Raw genomic sequence first — 16,681 nt, forward strand, 5'->3', positions numbered from 1 at the left:
GTCTCCCAGCCCTTCCGGCTAACTCCCAGTTACATCCTGGGCATGACGTGCTGTGGTATGGAATACCTCTTTGGTCAGTTTGGGTCAGGTGTCCTGTCTCTGCTTCCTCCCAGCTTCCCCTCCTCCCTGGCAGAGCATGAGGCTCACAAAGTCCTTGGCCAAACCAAAACATCTCTATCAGCTCTGTTCCCGAGCCGAAAGTCAAAACACTGCACTGCACCAGCTACCAAGGAGGAGAAACATGACTGCTACTGCTGAACCCAGGACATTATCCACCCCTTATTCCATACCATTCACGTCATGCTCAGATCCCACATTTTCAATATACCATCACTCTTATCTCGGTGCACTCTTATCTTAGTGCATGGACCAGTCCCTATAAAGCTGCTGAGTCCATCTGGTACATGTCAGGCTCCATCTCTTATACCAGTCAGAGCAGGAGAGAATGTGTGCAGTGTTCACACTCGTGAATAATCTGGGCAATAGTGTCCATTGCTAAGTCCACCCCTCGATCATGAGTCCATCTCTATGTTGCATCTCTGCTCTGATGGCCTGAAGTGCCATGGGCCCACCAGGCTCAAAATAATTCACTGTCCCCTTCAGCAGTTTCTGCAGCTTGTTGCTGGGGACTCCATACAGCTGCCTTCCATCTCCGACGCTTCCAAAGCACTGGAGGGGCCCAGTGGACTAGATACTTGCCCATACTGTCACACACACCCTGCCACTCATGACTGTCCAGCCTTGGGGAAAACCTCTTGGTCCCCCTATATTGTCGTCTAACCCCAGACAAGACCCAAACCTGACTCTGCTTAACTTTTGAGATCAGACAAAATGGTTGTGGGTAGAACACAGTCTGTGTGTGTGCCAACATGCTGATCCCCATCACAATCAGCAGGCAGGTCCCAAGGATACCCAAAGGCCATTCGAAACCTTCAGAACTCTCAAACGATGCTGCTGTACTTGTCACTGGGGCTGGTGTAGCCTCTGTGCTTGCCGGCTCTCCCACCGCCAGCTTCTCTTTTCCTGAGTCCAGCTCTTCCTCCTCTGCCTTGCTGGGAAACGCTGCGTGGTCTCCTGCGTCCTCCTGGGGCTCGGCAGGCGGCTTCCGGGAAACGCTCTCGGCCGTCGCGGGGCTGGGCTCCTCCGCGGGGCTGGGCTCCTCCGCGGGGCTGGGCTCCTCCGCGGGGCTCGGCTCGGCCGCGGGGCTCGGCTCCTCCGCGGGCCTCGGCTCCTCCGCGGGGCTCGGCTCGGCCGCGGGGCTCGGCTCCTCCGCGGGGCTCGGCTCTTCCGCGGGGCTCGGCTCCTCCGCCGCCTTATCCCGCTGCTCGGCAGCCGCTTCCTTCTGCTCCTCGACCGCCCCGGCCTCCTCCACCGGCAGCCGTCCCCTGGCGGCCTCCGGCCCCGCTCCCGCCGCCGCTTGGTCCCCGGGGCCGCTCTCCTGAGCCGCTTCGGCTGCCGCCGGCTCCCGGGGCCGCTCCCCCTCGGCTCCCCGCAGCCTCACGAAGATGGAGAGTAGGGCGAGGGCCAGGACGGTGAAGAGCAGCCGGACGGCCAGGTACAAGTCCACGGCCACGTCCGTCCCGCCCTGCTGCTGGAGCCCGCCCGTATTACAAGCCGTTGCCATAAAGCACAGTGAGACAAGAACCTTAGCCCAGGCCCCACACTTGATAAACACTAACACAGCAAATACCGGCTCTAAGTAAGTTACAACGGTCTGAAGCTGTGAGATCAACAAGAACAACTCTGAGAGCCAATAAATCAGCATTGTGACGAGTGACTATTAATCCAGTCAGATCTGTCGTTATCTCAACCCTTCGTGCCCCACGCTGGGCGCCAAAAAGAACTGTCGTGGTTTAAACCCAGTCAGGTAATTCGTTCGCTCACTTCCCCCCCTTTCTTGCCCTCCCCCTGCTCTCGGAGGGACGGAGAGGAGAATCAAAAGAATGCAACTCCCACGGGTTGAGCTAAGAACAGTTTAGTAACTAAGGTATAACACAAATCACTACTGCTACCACCAATGATAATAATGATAAAGGAAATAACAAGGGAACAGAATACAACACCTCACCACCCGCTGACCGATAACTCGCCCCCCAAGCCCGACCAAGCTCCGACCGATACCTCCTCCAACCCTGCAGTCTCCCAGCCCTTCCGGCTAACTCCCAGTTACATCCTGGGCATGACGTGCTGTGGTATGGAATACCTCTTTGGTCAGTTTGGGTCAGGTGTCCTGTCTCTGCTTCCTCCCAGCTTCCCCTCCTCCCTGGCAGAGCATGAGGCTCACAAAGTCCTTGGCCAAAACAAAACATCTCTATCAGCTCTGTTCCTGAGCCGAAAGTCAAAACACTGCACTGCACCAGCTACCAAGGAGGAGAAACATGACTGCTACTGCTGAGCCCAGGACAGACGTGAATGGTATGGAATAAGGGGTGGATAATGTCCTGGGTTCAGCAGTAGCAGTCATGTTTTTTTTCCTTTGTGGTAGCTGGTGCAGTGCTGTGTTTTGACTTCCAGCCTGAGAACAGTGTTGGTGAAGTCGATGTTTTCAGTTGTTGCTAAGTGATGTTTACCCTGACCAAGGACTTTGTGAGGCTCATGCTCTGCCAGGGAGGAGGGGAAGCCGGGAGGAAGCAGAGACGGGGCGCCTGACCCGGGCTAGCCAGGAAGGTATTCCATACCACAGCACGTCATGGCCAGGGTGGGGAGTGACTGGGAGTTACCCGGAAGGACACGGGCTTCCGGGTGGAACTCGTTTTCTTGGCCGGTGGTATCGTATTCTCTTCCCTTGTTATTTTCCCTTATCGTTGTTGTAGTTGATAGTAGCGGTGGTGATTTGTTGCTGGACTGTTCTTGTCTCAACCCGTGGGAGTTGCACTTTTTCGATCCTCCTCCCCGTTCCACCGGGAGCGGGAAAGGGGAGAACCCCGGTGGGGGGGGGGGACGACACGGACCTCGATTGTTGTCAGCTCGGCACCACTCCCTGGGAGTGAGTGAACAAGTTGCCTGACTGGGTTTAAACCACGACACAGCTACAGTCAGTATCAATGGAAACAGCATGGAGCAACTACCCAGCAGGACTGGGTTTACTCTGCAAAATATTCAGTGGTACATTTAAGAATAATTTCTTCTGGGTTTGGTTTTTTTTTTGACAGTTTCAGCTGAAAAGACAAAAGTATAATAATATTACTATATGAGTAAATTTACATGTGTCCTTCATCTGCATATAGCACCAGCATCACATTTCATACAGAGAAAATGGAGGTTAAGAGTGAACTTTTGGCCCAAATAAAGTCAGTGGGAGTTTTGCCATGGCCTTTAGAGGACCAGCTTGTTACCACAGGTATTCAGCCTGAGTCAGTATAACCCATTCTTATTTATGGACTTTATTTGTGAACACAATTTTTGCTTTAGTGGTTAGAGTGTGTTGAAAATACTGACCTTCTGAGCTAACGAAAGGCAAAAGCAGGAAAAAGAAAGAAGTGATTTGTGTGCACGATAAAAGTGGGGGTTTTTTGGTTGCTGTTTTTTTTTGTTTGTTTGTTTGTTTTTTTTCCAGAGCTGAAGAGCCACCTTTATTGTGCCGGTAGAGGGGGATCACAGTGGTCGCTCAGAGATGAAACACGGTTGGTGCCACTGAGGTGTCCAGGCCGCGCGTCGGGAGTTTGGGCCCGATCTTGCAAGTGGGAGTTGTCTCGCACCCACGTGGGGCTAGCGGGGATGGAGCTGCTGCCGCTTTCCAGTGCTGCGGAGTCAGAGGATGCTGCCGATGGCCGATGCCTGCTGGTTCTGGGGCTCCTGGTCTCAGGTATTGGCGAGCCCTGGGACAGCCCCTCACTGCCTGGCTGTGGGTGCTCCTTTCACCACGTGGTGCTGGCAGTTGGCTTCTCTCTCGCTGTCTTCTGAGCCGCGTGTAGGCAGCTTGGGTGTGACAGTTCAACTGGGAGCACGCTGGGGAGCCGTGGCACGGCCCGATTGTTGCAGTGCCAGTGTGTGGTGCCAGGGAACTGTGGCATGGCTGTATTGCCTCCTGTCTGTCAGTGCTGCAGCTGCTGCTCCCTGATGACTCGACTGTCACTGCTGCAGAGCTGCTAGCACGTGCTGGGGAGCGCTGGCGTAGCCCCGACACAGCCCGTCTGCGTGTGCTCCTCTTTGCACGTGGTGCTGGCGTGTGGCTGCTCTAACGGTGTCTTTTGCGCCGCGTGTTGGGAGTTTGGACCCGGCGTTGCGAGCGGGAGCGGTCTCACACCTGCACGGGCCCCGTGGATCCTGAGGCGCTGTCTCTTTGACGTGTTCTGGAGCCACGGGATGACGCTGATGGCCGCTGTCTTGTTGTGCTGTGGCTGTGGCTCGCACGTTCGCGTGAGCCCTGGGACCGCCTGGGCGCAGCCAGTCTGCGGGGGCTCCTCCCAGCTCGAGCTGCTGGTGTGTGGCTGCCCTGGGAGCGTCTTCTGGGCCGTGCATAGGGAGCTTGGGCCTGACGCTGCAAGCGGGAGCGGTCTCGCACCCGCATGGGCCCACCGGCTCTGTTGCTCCTGCTTCCTTGCAGTGGTGCAGAGCCATGGGATGCCGCCGATGGCTGCTGCCTGGTGGTGCTGCGGCTGCGGGTCTCACGTGGTGGGGAGCATTGGGACAGCCTTGGCACCGCCTGGCTGCTGGTATTGCTCGCAGCGCGTGTTGCTGGCGGTCGGCTTCTCTCCTGCAGTCTTCTAGGCCATGTGTAGGGTGCCTGGGTCTGACGGGTGCCCCGGGTTTGGTGTTGCCGTCGGTCAGGCCCAGGCTGGCTGGAGCAGCTGCAGCCCTCAGACACTGGGCAACTGGGGAATGGTGCCGATGGCATCTGTCTGCTGCTGCTGGGGCTGCTGGTCTCCTGTGTCTGAGGTTCAGGAGACTGGCCCGGTGCTGCTGGGCTGGCAGTGCTTTTAGGGATTGTCTTCCAGGACCGGGGCAGGGTCCTGAGCCGTGCCCCAGTCCTCCTGGAGCAGACAGGCTGTGCCAAGCTCACACCAGGCACCCTCTGCCGGGCCTTGCCTGACCCCTGGCCCCAGCCCAGGGCCACCCGGGTGCTTTGACACTTGGAGGTGCCCAGGCCAGCACAGCTCTCACACTGCCATCTGCCCTCATAGCTGTTTGTCAGGTTCGAGCAGCGTCTGTGAGTGCCCACAGCAGCGCAGGAGCGGCACAGGAACAGCTGCCAGGGCCCATTTTGCTCAGCCACCCGCCTGCCTCCTGGACAAAGGCACTCCCTGGCATCGCAGCTCGCGTGCCTCTGCTGCCGTTCTGTGGATGCATCGTTGTCTTCCCATGACGCTTTTCTTACGGGGAGTCGGATCCCCATGGAGAGCATTTCTGTTAGAAACAGTCTCCTGTTTTGGCACAGAGGGCACACCAAGGAAAAAGCGCCAGCATTCATAGCCTGTCCCTGGATGCAGGCCCTGTGGAACCAGGCGTGTTTGCATGCTGGGCACACCATGGTCCCATAGGTGGTTCTGCCTTCCACAGGGTCCTTGCAGATGAGGCAGTTGGCGTCCTCTGGAGCCGCCAGCTCTTGCTGCTGTGGGCGGTGCTCCCAGCAGAAGGAACTGTACGGCAGGAGGTAACGGGTGACGCATTCACCCTCCACGGCACAGGGGAGATGGAACCTGCGGTCGCAGCCCGTCTCCTGGCAGGTGATGGTGGCCCCCCTCTTGCCACACACAAAGCAGACCATCCGGGCTGCCAGCTTGGCTGTACGATCAACCTCTTCAGGAAGAAATTCCATCACTTCTTCCTGCTCGGTCCCATGTGGACGAAGGTCACTGGCAAAAAGCAGGCAAAGGTGATGAGCATAGATCCCCTGATATCTCAGTTTTGGCCCGCACATGTCCGGATCTGCCTTTACACGGCAACACAGAATGCATTCGTGCTCCATCGCGTCGGGTGTCCTGCAGCTCCTTGCGGAGGTGTCAGACATCAAAGGTTGGCAGTGCTGGAGCTTCTTCTCCAAACGCTCCTCTGCTACCTCTGAGGGAGAAGAGAGACGCGCGTGAGTTTGCAGCACAGGCCCAGAGCCCTGCGGTGTGGAGCCCCCTCCTCCCTCGGCAGCCCCCCGAGAGTCCTGTCCCTGCCCTCTACTCCCCGCACCTCACCAGGTCGCAGTGATGCACTGTGCCCAGCGTTCTCTTTTTATAGGCCTGCCCCTGCCACCGGTCAGAGTGGCCTCTGTGACATCAGCACTGCTGGCCTGCCTGCACCCCAAACACGGGCACGGGCATCCTCGGCCACACACCACCCACTGTGACACGGGCTCTTGGCACCCAGGTCGCCGGGGCGGCTGCTCCACCTGCAAGCGCAGACTCAAGGGCCAGCTTAGGGGCATGGTTTCCTGGTGAACTTGGCGGTGTTTGCTTAACGGTTGGACTCGATGACCTTGCCTGGTCTCTCACAAGATCCCTCTGCTGTGGGGTTGCTGAAAGTTGAAGAACAACAAGTGCCAATTGCGACCACAACAGTGCACCGGCGGCAATATCGCACCAACCGAGACTCCCTGATTCCCACCCATCAGCTGATCCGTGGACTGGAGAGTCAGGGGGTGATCAGCAGGACCCGCTCACCCTTTAATAGCCCCATATGGCCAGTGCGAAAGTCGAATAGAGACTAACAGTAGACTATCGTGGCCTGAATGAAGTCACACCACCATTGAGTGCTGCCGTACCGGACATGCTAGAACTTCAGTATGAACTAGAGTCAAAGGCAGCCAAGTGGTATGCCACGATTGATATTGCCAATGCATTTTTCTCAATTCCTTTGGCAGCAGAGCGCAGGCCACAGTTTGCTTTTACTGGGAGGGGTGTCCAGTTCACTTGGAACCGACTGCCCCAGGGGTGGAAACACAGCCCTACCATTTGCCACGGACTGATCCAGACTGCACTGGAACAGGGGCAAGCTCCAGAACACCTGCAATACATTGATGACATTATTGTGTGGGGCGATACAGCGGAAGAAGTCTTTGAGAAAGGGAGGAAAATAATCCAAATCCTGCTGAAAGCCGGTTTTGCCATAAGACGGAGTAAGGTCAAGGGACCTGCACAGGAGATTCAATTTTGGGGAATAAAATGGCAAGATGGACGTAGACAGATCCCCACAGATGTGATCAACAAGATAACAGCAATGTCTCCACCAACTAATAAGAAAGAAACGCAAGCTTTCTTGGGTGCAGTGGGGTTCTGGAGAATGCACATCCCGAATTACAGTTCGATTGTAAGCCCTCTCTATCATGTGACCCGGAAGAAGAATGATTTTAAATGGGGCCCTGAGCAGCAACAAGCCTTTGAGCAAATTAAACGCGAGATAGTTCATGCAGTAGCCCTTGGACCAGTCCGGACCGGACCAGATGTAAAAAATGTACTGTACACTGCAGCTGGGGAGAACGGTCCTACCTGGAGCCTCTGGCAGAAAGCTCCAGGGGAGACTCGAGGTCGACCCCTCGGCTTTTGGAGTCGGGGATATAAAGGATCTGAGGCCAGCTATACCCCAACTGAGAAAGAGATACTGGCAGCCTATGAAGGGGTTCGAGCTGCTTCGGAAGTGATTGGCACTGAAGCACAGCTCCTTCTAGCACCCCGGTTGCCCGTGCTGGGCTGGATGTTCAAAGGCAGGGTCTCCTCTACACATCATGCAACTGATGCTACATGGAGTAAATGGGCTGCACTAATTACACAACGAACTCAAATAGGAAATCTCAGTCATCCAGGCATTCTAGAAGTCATCATGGACTGGCCAGAGGGCAAAGATTTTGGAATGTCACCAAAGGAGGAGGTGGTGCGCGCTGAAGAGGCCCCACCATATAATAAACTGTCAGAAAGTGAAAAGCAGTATGCCTTGTTTACTGATGGCTCTTGCCGTATTGTGGGAAAGCATCGGAGATGGAAGGCAGCTGTATGGAGTCCTGGACGACAAGTTGCAGAAACTGCTGACGGAGAGGGTGAATCAAGTCAGTTTGCCGAGGTGAAAGCCATCCAGCTGGCCCTGCACATTGCTGAACGAGAAAAGTGGCCAGTACTTTATCTCTATACTGACTCATGGATGGTGGCAAATGCCCTGTGGGGGTGGTTGAAGCAATGGAAGCAGAGCAACTGGCAACGCAGAGGTAAACCCATCTGGGCTGCTGCACAGTGGAAAGATATCGCTGCCCAGGTGCAGAACCTGGTGGTGAAGGTACGTCATGTAGATGCCCATGTACCCAAGAGTCGGGCCACTGAGGAACACCAGAACAACCAACAAGTGGATAAAGCGGCTAAGATTGAAGTGGCTCAGATGGACTTAGATTGGCAACATAAAGGTGAATTATTTTTGGCCCGGTGGGCCCATGACACTTCAGGCCATCAGGGCAGAGATGCAACATATAGATGGGCCCGTGATCGAGGGGTGGACTTAACAATGGACACTATTGCCCAGGTTATTCATGAGTGTGAAACATGTGCTGCAATTAAACAAGCCAAGCGGTTAAAGCCTCTTTGGTATGGAGGACGATGGTTGAAGTATAAATATGGGGAGGCCTGGCAGATTGACTATATCACACTGCCACCAACCCGCCAAGGCAAGCGCCATGTGCTTACCATGGTGGAAGCAACCACCGGGTGGCTGGAAACATACGCTGTGCCCCATGCCACTGCCCGGAACACTATCCTGGGCCTTGAGAAACAGATTTTGTGGCGACACGGCACCCCAGAGAGAACTGAGTCAGACAATGGGACTCATTTCCGGAATAACCTTATAGATATTTGGGCCAAAGAGCATGGCATTGAGTGGGTGTATCACGTCCCCTACCATGCACCAGCCTCTGGGAAAATCGAACGGTACAATGGGCTGTTAAAAACTACACTGAGAGCAATGGGTGGCGGAACTTTCAAGCATTGGGATACACACTTACCAAAGGCCACCTGGTTGGTCAACACCAGAGGATCTGCCAACAGGGCTGGCCCAGCCCAGTCAGAACTTTTACATATTGTAGAGGGGGACAAAGTTCCCGTGGTGCATATGAAGAATTTGCTGGGGAAGACAGTCTGGGTAATTCCTGCTTCAGGTAAAGGCAAACCCACTCGTGGGATTGCTTTTGCTCTGGGACCTGGATATACTTGGTGGGTAATGCGGGAAGATGGGGAAGTCCCATGTATACCTCAAGGGGATTTGATTTTAGGGGAAAACAGCTAGTGAACTCAATTGTATGCTGTTGCCTGCTGTGTAATGCTTTTATAGCCCATCAACTAGATGTCCCCAGGTTACCAGCAACTGGCCCTGACTTCCCTCCAGCCATCGTCCCAACAGAGAATGAACTTTGAACATCATGGACCGAATGGACTCGGCAGCATTATAGGGATTGGTCCATGCACTAAGAAAATGATCTTTTCCTCTTGGTCTGTATGTATATGGATGTATATATATGGGAGAGCGATGGTGTATTGAAAATGTGGGATCTGAGCACGACGTTGTCGTGGTTTAAACCCAGTCAGGTAATTCGTTCGCTCACTTCCCCCCCTTTCTTGCCCTCCCCCTGCTCTCGGAGGGACGGAGAGGAGAATCAAAAGAATGCAACTCCCACGGGTTGAGCTAAGAACAGTTTAGTAACTAAGGTATAACACAAATCACTACTGCTACCACCAATGATAATAATGATAAAGGAAATAACAAGGGAACTGAATACAACACCTCACCACCCGCTGACCGATAACTCGCCCCCCAAGCCCGACCAAGCTCCGACCGATACCTCCTCCAACCCTGCAGTCTCCCAGCCCTTCCGGCTAACTCCCAGTTACATCCTGGGCATGACGTGCTGTGGTATGGAATACCTCTTTGGTCAGTTTGGGTCAGGTGTCCTGTCTCTGCTTCCTCCCAGCTTCCCCTCCTCCCTGGCAGAGCATGAGGCTCACAAAGTCCTTGGCCAAACCAAAACATCTCTATCAGCTCTGTTCCCGAGCCGAAAGTCAAAACACTGCACTGCACCAGCTACCAAGGAGGAGAAACATGACTGCTACTGCTGTACCCAGGACATTATCCACCCCTTATTCCATACCATTCACGTCATGCTCAGATCCCACATTTTCAATATACCATCACTCTTATCTCGGTGCACTCTTATCTTAGTGCATGGACCAGTCCCTATAAAGCTGCTGAGTCCATCTGGTACATGTCAGGCTCCATCTCTTATACCAGTCAGAGCAGGAGAGAATGTGTGCAGTGTTCACACTCGTGAATAATCTGGGCAATAGTGTCCATTGCTAAGTCCACCCCTCGATCATGAGTCCATCTCTATGTTGCATCTCTGCTCTGATGGCCTGAAGTGCCATGGGCCCACCAGGCTCAAAATAATTCACTGTCCCCTTCAGCAGTTTCTGCAGCTTGTTGCTGGGGACTCCATACAGCTGCCTTCCATCTCCGACGCTTCCAAAGCACTGGAGGGGCCCAGTGGACTAGATACTTGCCCATACTGTCACACACACCCTGCCACTCATGACTGTCCAGCCTTGGGGAAAACCTCTTGGTCCCCCTATATTGTCGTCTAACCCCAGACAAGACCCAAACCTGACTCTGCTTAACTTTTGAGATCAGACAAAATGGTTGTGGGTAGAACACAGTCTGTGTGTGTGCCAACATGCTGATCCCCATCACAATCAGCAGGCAGGTCCCAAGGATACCCAAAGGCCATTCGAAACCTTCAGAACTCTCAAACGATGCTGCTGTACTTGTCACTGGGGCTGGTGTAGCCTCTGTGCTTGCCGGCTCTCCCACCGCCAGCTTCTCTTTTCCTGAGTCCAGCTCTTCCTCCTCTGCCTTGCTGGGAAACGCTGCGTGGTCTCCTGCGTCCTCCTGGGGCTCGGCAGGCGGCTTCCGGGAAACGCTCTCGGCCGTCGCGGGGCTGGGCTCCTCCGCGGGGCTGGGCTCCTCCGCGGGGCTGGGCTCCTCCGCGGGGCTCGGCTCGGCCGCGGGGCTCGGCTCCTCCGCGGGGCTCGGCTCTTCCGCGGGGCTCGGCTCCTCCGCCGCCTTATCCCGCTGCTCGGCAGCCGCTTCCTTCTGCTCCTCGACCGCCCCGGCCTCCTCCACCGGCAGCCGTCCCCTGGCGGCCTCCGGCCCCGCTCCCGCCGCCGCTTGGTCCCCGGGGCCGCTCTCCTGAGCCGCTTCGGCTGCCGCCGGCTCCCGGGGCCGCTCCCCCTCGGCTCCCCGCAGCCTCACGAAGATGGAGAGTAGGGCGAGGGCCAGGACGGTGAAGAGCAGCCGGACGGCCAGGTACAAGTCCACGGCCACGTCCGTCCCGCCCTGCTGCTGGAGCCCGCCCGTATTACAAGCCGTTGCCATAAAGCACAGTGAGACAAGAACCTTTTTGACAGTTTCAGCTGAAAAGACAAAAGTATAATAATATTACTATATGAGTAAATTTACATGTGTCCTTCATCTGCATATAGCACCAGCATCACATTTCATACAGAGAAAATGGAGGTTGAGAGTGAACTTTTGGCCCAAATAAAGTCAGTGGGAGTTTTGCCATGGCCTTTAGAGGACCAGCTTGTTACCAGAGGACAGCCTGAGTCAGTATAACCCATTCTTATTTATGGACTTTATTTGTGAACACAATTTTTGCTTTAGTGGTTAGAGTGTGTTGAAAATACTGACCTTCTGAGCTAACGAAAGGCAAAAGCAGGAAAAAAAAAGAAGTGATTTGTGTGCACGATAAAAGTGGGGGTTTTTTGGTTGCTGTTTTTTTTTGTTTGTTTGTTTGTTTTTTTTCCAGAGCTGAAGAGCCACCTTTATTGTGCCGGTAGAGGGGGATCACAGTGGTCGCTCAGAGATGAAACACGGTTGGTGCCACTGAGGTGTCCAGGCCGCGCGTCGGGAGTTTGGGCCCGATCTTGCAAGTGGGAGTTGTCTCGCACCCACGTGGGGCTAGCGGGGATGGAGCTGCTGCCGCTTTCCAGTGCTGCGGAGTCAGAGGATGCTGCCGATGGCCGATGCCTGCTGGTTCTGGGGCTCCTGGTCTCAGGTATTGGCGAGCCCTGGGACAGCCCCTCACTGCCTGGCTGTGGGTGCTCCTTTCACCACGTGGTGCTGGCGGTTGGCTTCTCTCTCGCTGTCTTCTGAGCCGCGTGTAGGCAGCTTGGGTGTGACAGTTCAACTGGGAGCACGCTGGGGAGCCGTGGCACGGCCCGATTGTTGCAGTGCCAGTGTGTGGTGCCAGGGAACTGTGGCATGGCTGTATTGCCTCCTGTCTGTCAGTGCTGCAGCTGCTGCTCCCTGATGACTCGACTGTCACTGCTGCAGAGCTGCTAGCACGTGCTGGGGAGCGCTGGCGTAGCCCCGACACAGCCCGTCTGCATGTGCTCCTCTTTGCACGTGGTGCTGGCGTGTGGCTGCTCTAACGGTGTCTTTTGCGCCGCGTGTTGGGAGTTTGGACCCGGCGTTGCGAGCGGGAGCGGTCTCACACCTGCACGGGCCCCGTGGATCCTGAGGCGCTGTCTCTTTGACGTGTTCTGGAGCCACGGGATGACGCTGATGGCCGCTGTCTTGTTGTGCTGTGGCTGTGGCTCGCACGTTCGCGTGAGCCCTGGGACCGCCTGGGCGCAGCCAGTCTGCGGGGGCTCCTCCCAGCTCGAGCTGCTGGTGTGTGGCTGCCCTGGGAGCGTCTTCTGGGCCGTGCATAGGGAGCTTGGGCCCGACGCTGCAAGCGGGAGCGGTCTCGCACCCGCATGGGCCCACCGGCTCTGTTGCTCCTGCTTCCTTGCAGTGGTGCAGGGCCATGGGATGCCGCCGATGGCTGCTGCCTGGTGGTGCTGCGGCTGCGGGTCTCACGTGGTGGGGAGCATTGGGACAGCCTTGGCACCGCCTGGCTGCTGGTATTGCTCGCAGCGCGTGTTGCTGGCGGTCGGCTTCTCTCCTGCAGTCTTCTAGGCCATGTGTAGGGTGCCTGGGTCTGACGGGTGCCCCGGGTTTGGTGTTGCCGTCGGTCAGGCCCAGGCTGGCTGGAGCAGCTGCAGCCCTCAGACACTGGGCAACTGGGGAATGGTGCTGATGGCATCTGTCTGCTGCTGCTGGGGCTGCTGGTCTCCTGTGTCTGAGGTTCAGGAGACTGGCCCGGTGCTGCTGGGCTGGCAGTGCTTTTAGGGATTGTCTTCCAGGACCGGGGCAGGGTCCTGAGCCGTGCCCCAGTCCGCCTGGAGCAGACAGGCTGTGCCAAGCTCACACCAGGCACCCTCTGCTGGGCCTTGCCTGACCCCTGGCCCCAGCCCAGGGTCACCCGGGTGCTTTGACACTTGGAGGTGCCCAGGCCAGCACAGCTGTCACACTGCCATCTGCCCTCATAGCTGTTTGTCAGGTTCGAGCAGCGTCTGTGAGTGCCCTCAGCAGCGCAGGAGCGGCACAGGAACAGCTGCCAGGGCCCATTTTGCTCAGCCACCCGCCTGCCTCCTGGACAAAGGCACTCCCTGGCATCGCAGCTCGCGTGCCTCTGCTGCCGTTCTGTGGATGCATCGTTGTCTTCCCATGACGCTTTTCTTACGGGGAGTCGGATCCCCATGGAGAGCATTTCTGTTAGAAACAGTCTCCTGTTTTGGCACAGAGGGCACACCAAGGAAAAAGCGCCAGCATTCATAGCCTGTCCCTGGATGCAGGCCCTGTGGAACCAGGCGTGTTTGCATGCTGGGCACACCATGGTCCCATAGGTGGTTCTGCCTTCCACAGGGTCCTTGCAGATGAGGCAGTTGGCGTCCTCTGGAGCCGCCAGCTCTTGCTGCTGTGGGCGGTGCTCCCAGCAGAAGGAACTGTACGGCAGGAGGTAACGGGTGACGCATTCACCCTCCACGGCACAGGGGAGATGGAACCTGCGGTCGCAGCCCGTCTCCTGGCAGGTGATGGTGGCCCCCCTCTTGCCACACACAAAGCAGACCATCCGGGCTGCCAGCTTGGCTGTACGATCAACCTCTTCAGGAAGAAATTCCATCACTTCTTCCTGCTCGGTCCCTTGTGGACGAAGGTCACTGGCAAAAAGCAGGCAAAGGTGATGAGCATAGATCCCCTGATATCTCAGTTTTGGCCCGCACATGTCCGGATCTGCCTTTACACGGCAACACAGAATGCATTCGTGCTCCATCGCGTCGGGTGTCCTGCAGCTCCTTGCGGAGGTGTCAGACATCAAAGGTTGGCAGTGCTGGAGCTTCTTCTCCAAACGCTCCTCTGCTACCTCTGAGGGAGAAGAGAGACGCGCGTGAGTTTGCAGCACAGGCCCAGAGCCCTGCGGTGTGGAGCCCCCTCCTCCCTCGGCAGCCCCCCGAGAGTCCTGTCCCTGCCCTCTACTCCCCGCACCTCACCAGGTCGCAGTGATGCACTGTGCCCAGCGTTCTCTTTTTATAGGCCTGCCCCTGCCACCGGTCAGAGTGGCCTCTGTGACATCAGCACTGCTGGCCTGCGTGCACCCCAAACACGGGCACGGGCATCCTCGGCCACACACCACCCACTGTGACACGGGCTCTTGGCACCCAGGTCGCCGGGGCGGCTGCTCCACTTGCAAGCGCAGACTCAAGGGCCAGCTTAGGGGCATGGTTTCCTGGTGAACTTGGCGGTGTTTGCTTAACGGTTGGACTCGATGACCTTTATGGCCTTCTCCAGCCTAAATGATTCCTGTGACTCTCATTACCATTCCGCTATTATTTTATCACCATTTGCTTACGCTATGGTTAACATTTAAAAGATTTAAAAGCTTATCAAGGGGCGTTTCAGCTCTGTATTTGGCACTACTGGGGTCTGCATTAATGCGTGTAAGTTACCTGTAAAATGGGAGCAATGAGGTGGTCAAATTAATGCCTGAATGGGTGTGTGTTTTCTTGAGCGGTTACGTATGCTTTTTGCCCTTTTTTTTTTTAAATGACAAAATCTGTTTTAAGTGTAGGTTGTCTTTCATGAGCATTTGTAACTTTGCCAGGTACTTAGTAACCTGTCAGCGTGTCAGAAGTCACTGGCACTGGGGTGCATGATTGTGGGGGGTGAGCCGTGAGGGCCCGGCCGGCTGGGTGGGTGGGTGGGTGGGTGGGTGCAGGAGGTGGGTCAGCAGGAGGTGCTGCTGACATCTAGGGAAAGGACAATGCGCTGGGCGCAGTCCCTCATGCTGCCCCTTGAGAAAGGCAGGGGAGGAGGAAGCCAACCAAGGAGCCTGGAATCTCCCAGTCCAGATCTGAAGTGCGTACAGGGGCAACAGCTGCTACTCAAACTTTGGCTGATATGAACAGCACAGCTACCCCAGCGGCAAGTACAGCAGCTGCTCAAACTTCAACCGCAACAGACAGCGCGGTTACCCCAGCTCCAAGCACAGCAGCTGCACCAACCCCAGCGACAAGTACAGTCGCTACTCAAACTTTGGCCTCAATGAACAGAGCAGCTACGCCAGTGGCAAGTACAGCAGCTGCTCAAACTTCAACCGCAACAGACAGCGCGGTTACCCCAGCTCCATGCACAGCAGCTACACCACCCCTAGCAACAAGTACAGTTGCTACTCAACCACAGTGATAATCACTGCAGCCAAACCAGAGGACCAATTCGTACCAATATCGGTTGCCCCTGTACGCAAGAGAACAAGCAAAAAGGAGGCAAAAAGGGTGAAACGAGATGAAGAAACAAGGAATTCACCACCCGCTCCAGAATCTGATCAGGAGTCATCATCACATGACGAAGAAGAAGAAGAAGAGGTAACTTCTCGACCTCGGACCTCAACCGAGCTGCGGAATATGCAAAAAGATTTTACCCGTCAACCAGGGGAGCACATCATCACCTGGTTACTCCGATGCTGGGACAATGGGGCCGATGGTCACGAACTAGAAGGTACAGAAGCCAAGCAGCTGGGATCACTTGCTAGAGAAGGGGGAATTGACAAAGCAATTGCAAGAGAGAAAAAGTCCCTCAGCCTTTGGAGGCGGCTCTTGGCAGCTGTGAAAGGAAGGTTTCCGTACAAGGACGATGTTACGAATCGTTCGGCCAAGTGGACTACTATAGACAAAGGCATCCAGTCTCTGAGGAAATCGGCCATCGTAGAGATGATCTATCACATCAAGCTGAATGACGGGCATACACCTATAGATCTAGATGATGTTGAATGTACACGACCCATGTGGCGAAAACTTACACGGAATGCACCGTCATCATATGCCCATTCATTGGCAACAGTAACCTGGAATGACATAGTACCACTAACTGTGGATGAAATGGTTCATAAACTCCGAGAGTTCGAAGACAATCTCACCCCTTCCATCATCTCAGCTGTGAAAAAACTGTCCCAGGACCTCGAACAATTGAGGGACGATCTATCTGATTTATCCAGCTCCTCACGTGTACCAACACACGTCTCAGCTATTAACAAAAGGCATCCTATTGTTCAAGAGAGGAGATACAGGAGGTATACGCCACGGGGTACCCTATGGTTTTACCTGCTGGATCACGGAGAAGACATGACAAAGTGGGATGGAAAACCTCCTTCAGCTTTGGAGGAACGGGTGAGTGAACTGAAGAGGGGAGCAAGGGCCAAGACTGATCGTCCCATGAGAGCTACGGCTTCAGTCTCTGGTGAGCAGTTTCTCAGATGGAATGGAAGAGCTGATTTTACTCCAGCTCCTGTGATAACGAAGAATAATCCCTTTCACCACGACTTAAGTGTCCAAGGCTGTGACGACCA

The 16,681-nt window shown here is 55.5% G+C and overlaps 2 protein-coding genes across 2 annotated transcripts; both read right to left on the reverse strand.

Moving 5' to 3' along the window:
• Positions 1-4,240: 4,240 nt before the first annotated feature.
• Positions 4,241-5,908, reverse strand: LOC133270751 (histone-lysine N-methyltransferase 2D-like). Its single transcript, XM_061456229.1, has one exon. The coding sequence runs from the start codon at positions 5,906-5,908 to the stop codon at positions 4,241-4,243; it is 1,668 nt and encodes a 555-aa protein (XP_061312213.1).
• A 6,385-nt stretch (positions 5,909-12,293) lies between these two features.
• Positions 12,294-14,113, reverse strand: LOC133270752 (PHD finger protein 7-like). Its single transcript, XM_061456230.1, has 2 exons — positions 13,234-14,113; positions 12,294-12,685 (listed from the first exon to the last, which is right to left on the reverse strand). The coding sequence occupies exons 1-2, from the start codon at positions 14,111-14,113 to the stop codon at positions 12,294-12,296; spliced, it is 1,272 nt and encodes a 423-aa protein (XP_061312214.1).
• Between the last annotated feature and the right edge of the window lie 2,568 nt (positions 14,114-16,681).

This window comes from Pezoporus flaviventris, unplaced genomic scaffold (assembly GCF_033815535.1).
Source record: "Pezoporus flaviventris isolate CSIRO_AGI_PZ_B2104156 unplaced genomic scaffold, CSIRO_AGI_Pfla_v1 ptg000022l, whole genome shotgun sequence".
Lineage (NCBI taxonomy): Eukaryota > Metazoa > Chordata > Aves > Psittaciformes > Psittacidae > Pezoporus > Pezoporus flaviventris.

What these genes read in the sequence shown, in the direction of transcription:
- LOC133270752 (XM_061456230.1), bottom strand. Translation starts at nt 14,113, where the DNA reads ATGGAGCACGAATGCATTCTGTGTTGCCGTGTAAAGGCAGATCCGGAC. An exon ending in GGGCTGGGGCCAGGGGTCAG is followed by an intron (nt 12,686 to 13,233) that starts GCAAGGCCCAGC and finishes TCCCGCTTGCAG; the next exon opens with CGTCGGGCCCAAGCTCCCTA.
- LOC133270751 (XM_061456229.1), bottom strand. Translation starts at nt 5,908, where the DNA reads ATGGAGCACGAATGCATTCTGTGTTGCCGTGTAAAGGCAGATCCGGAC.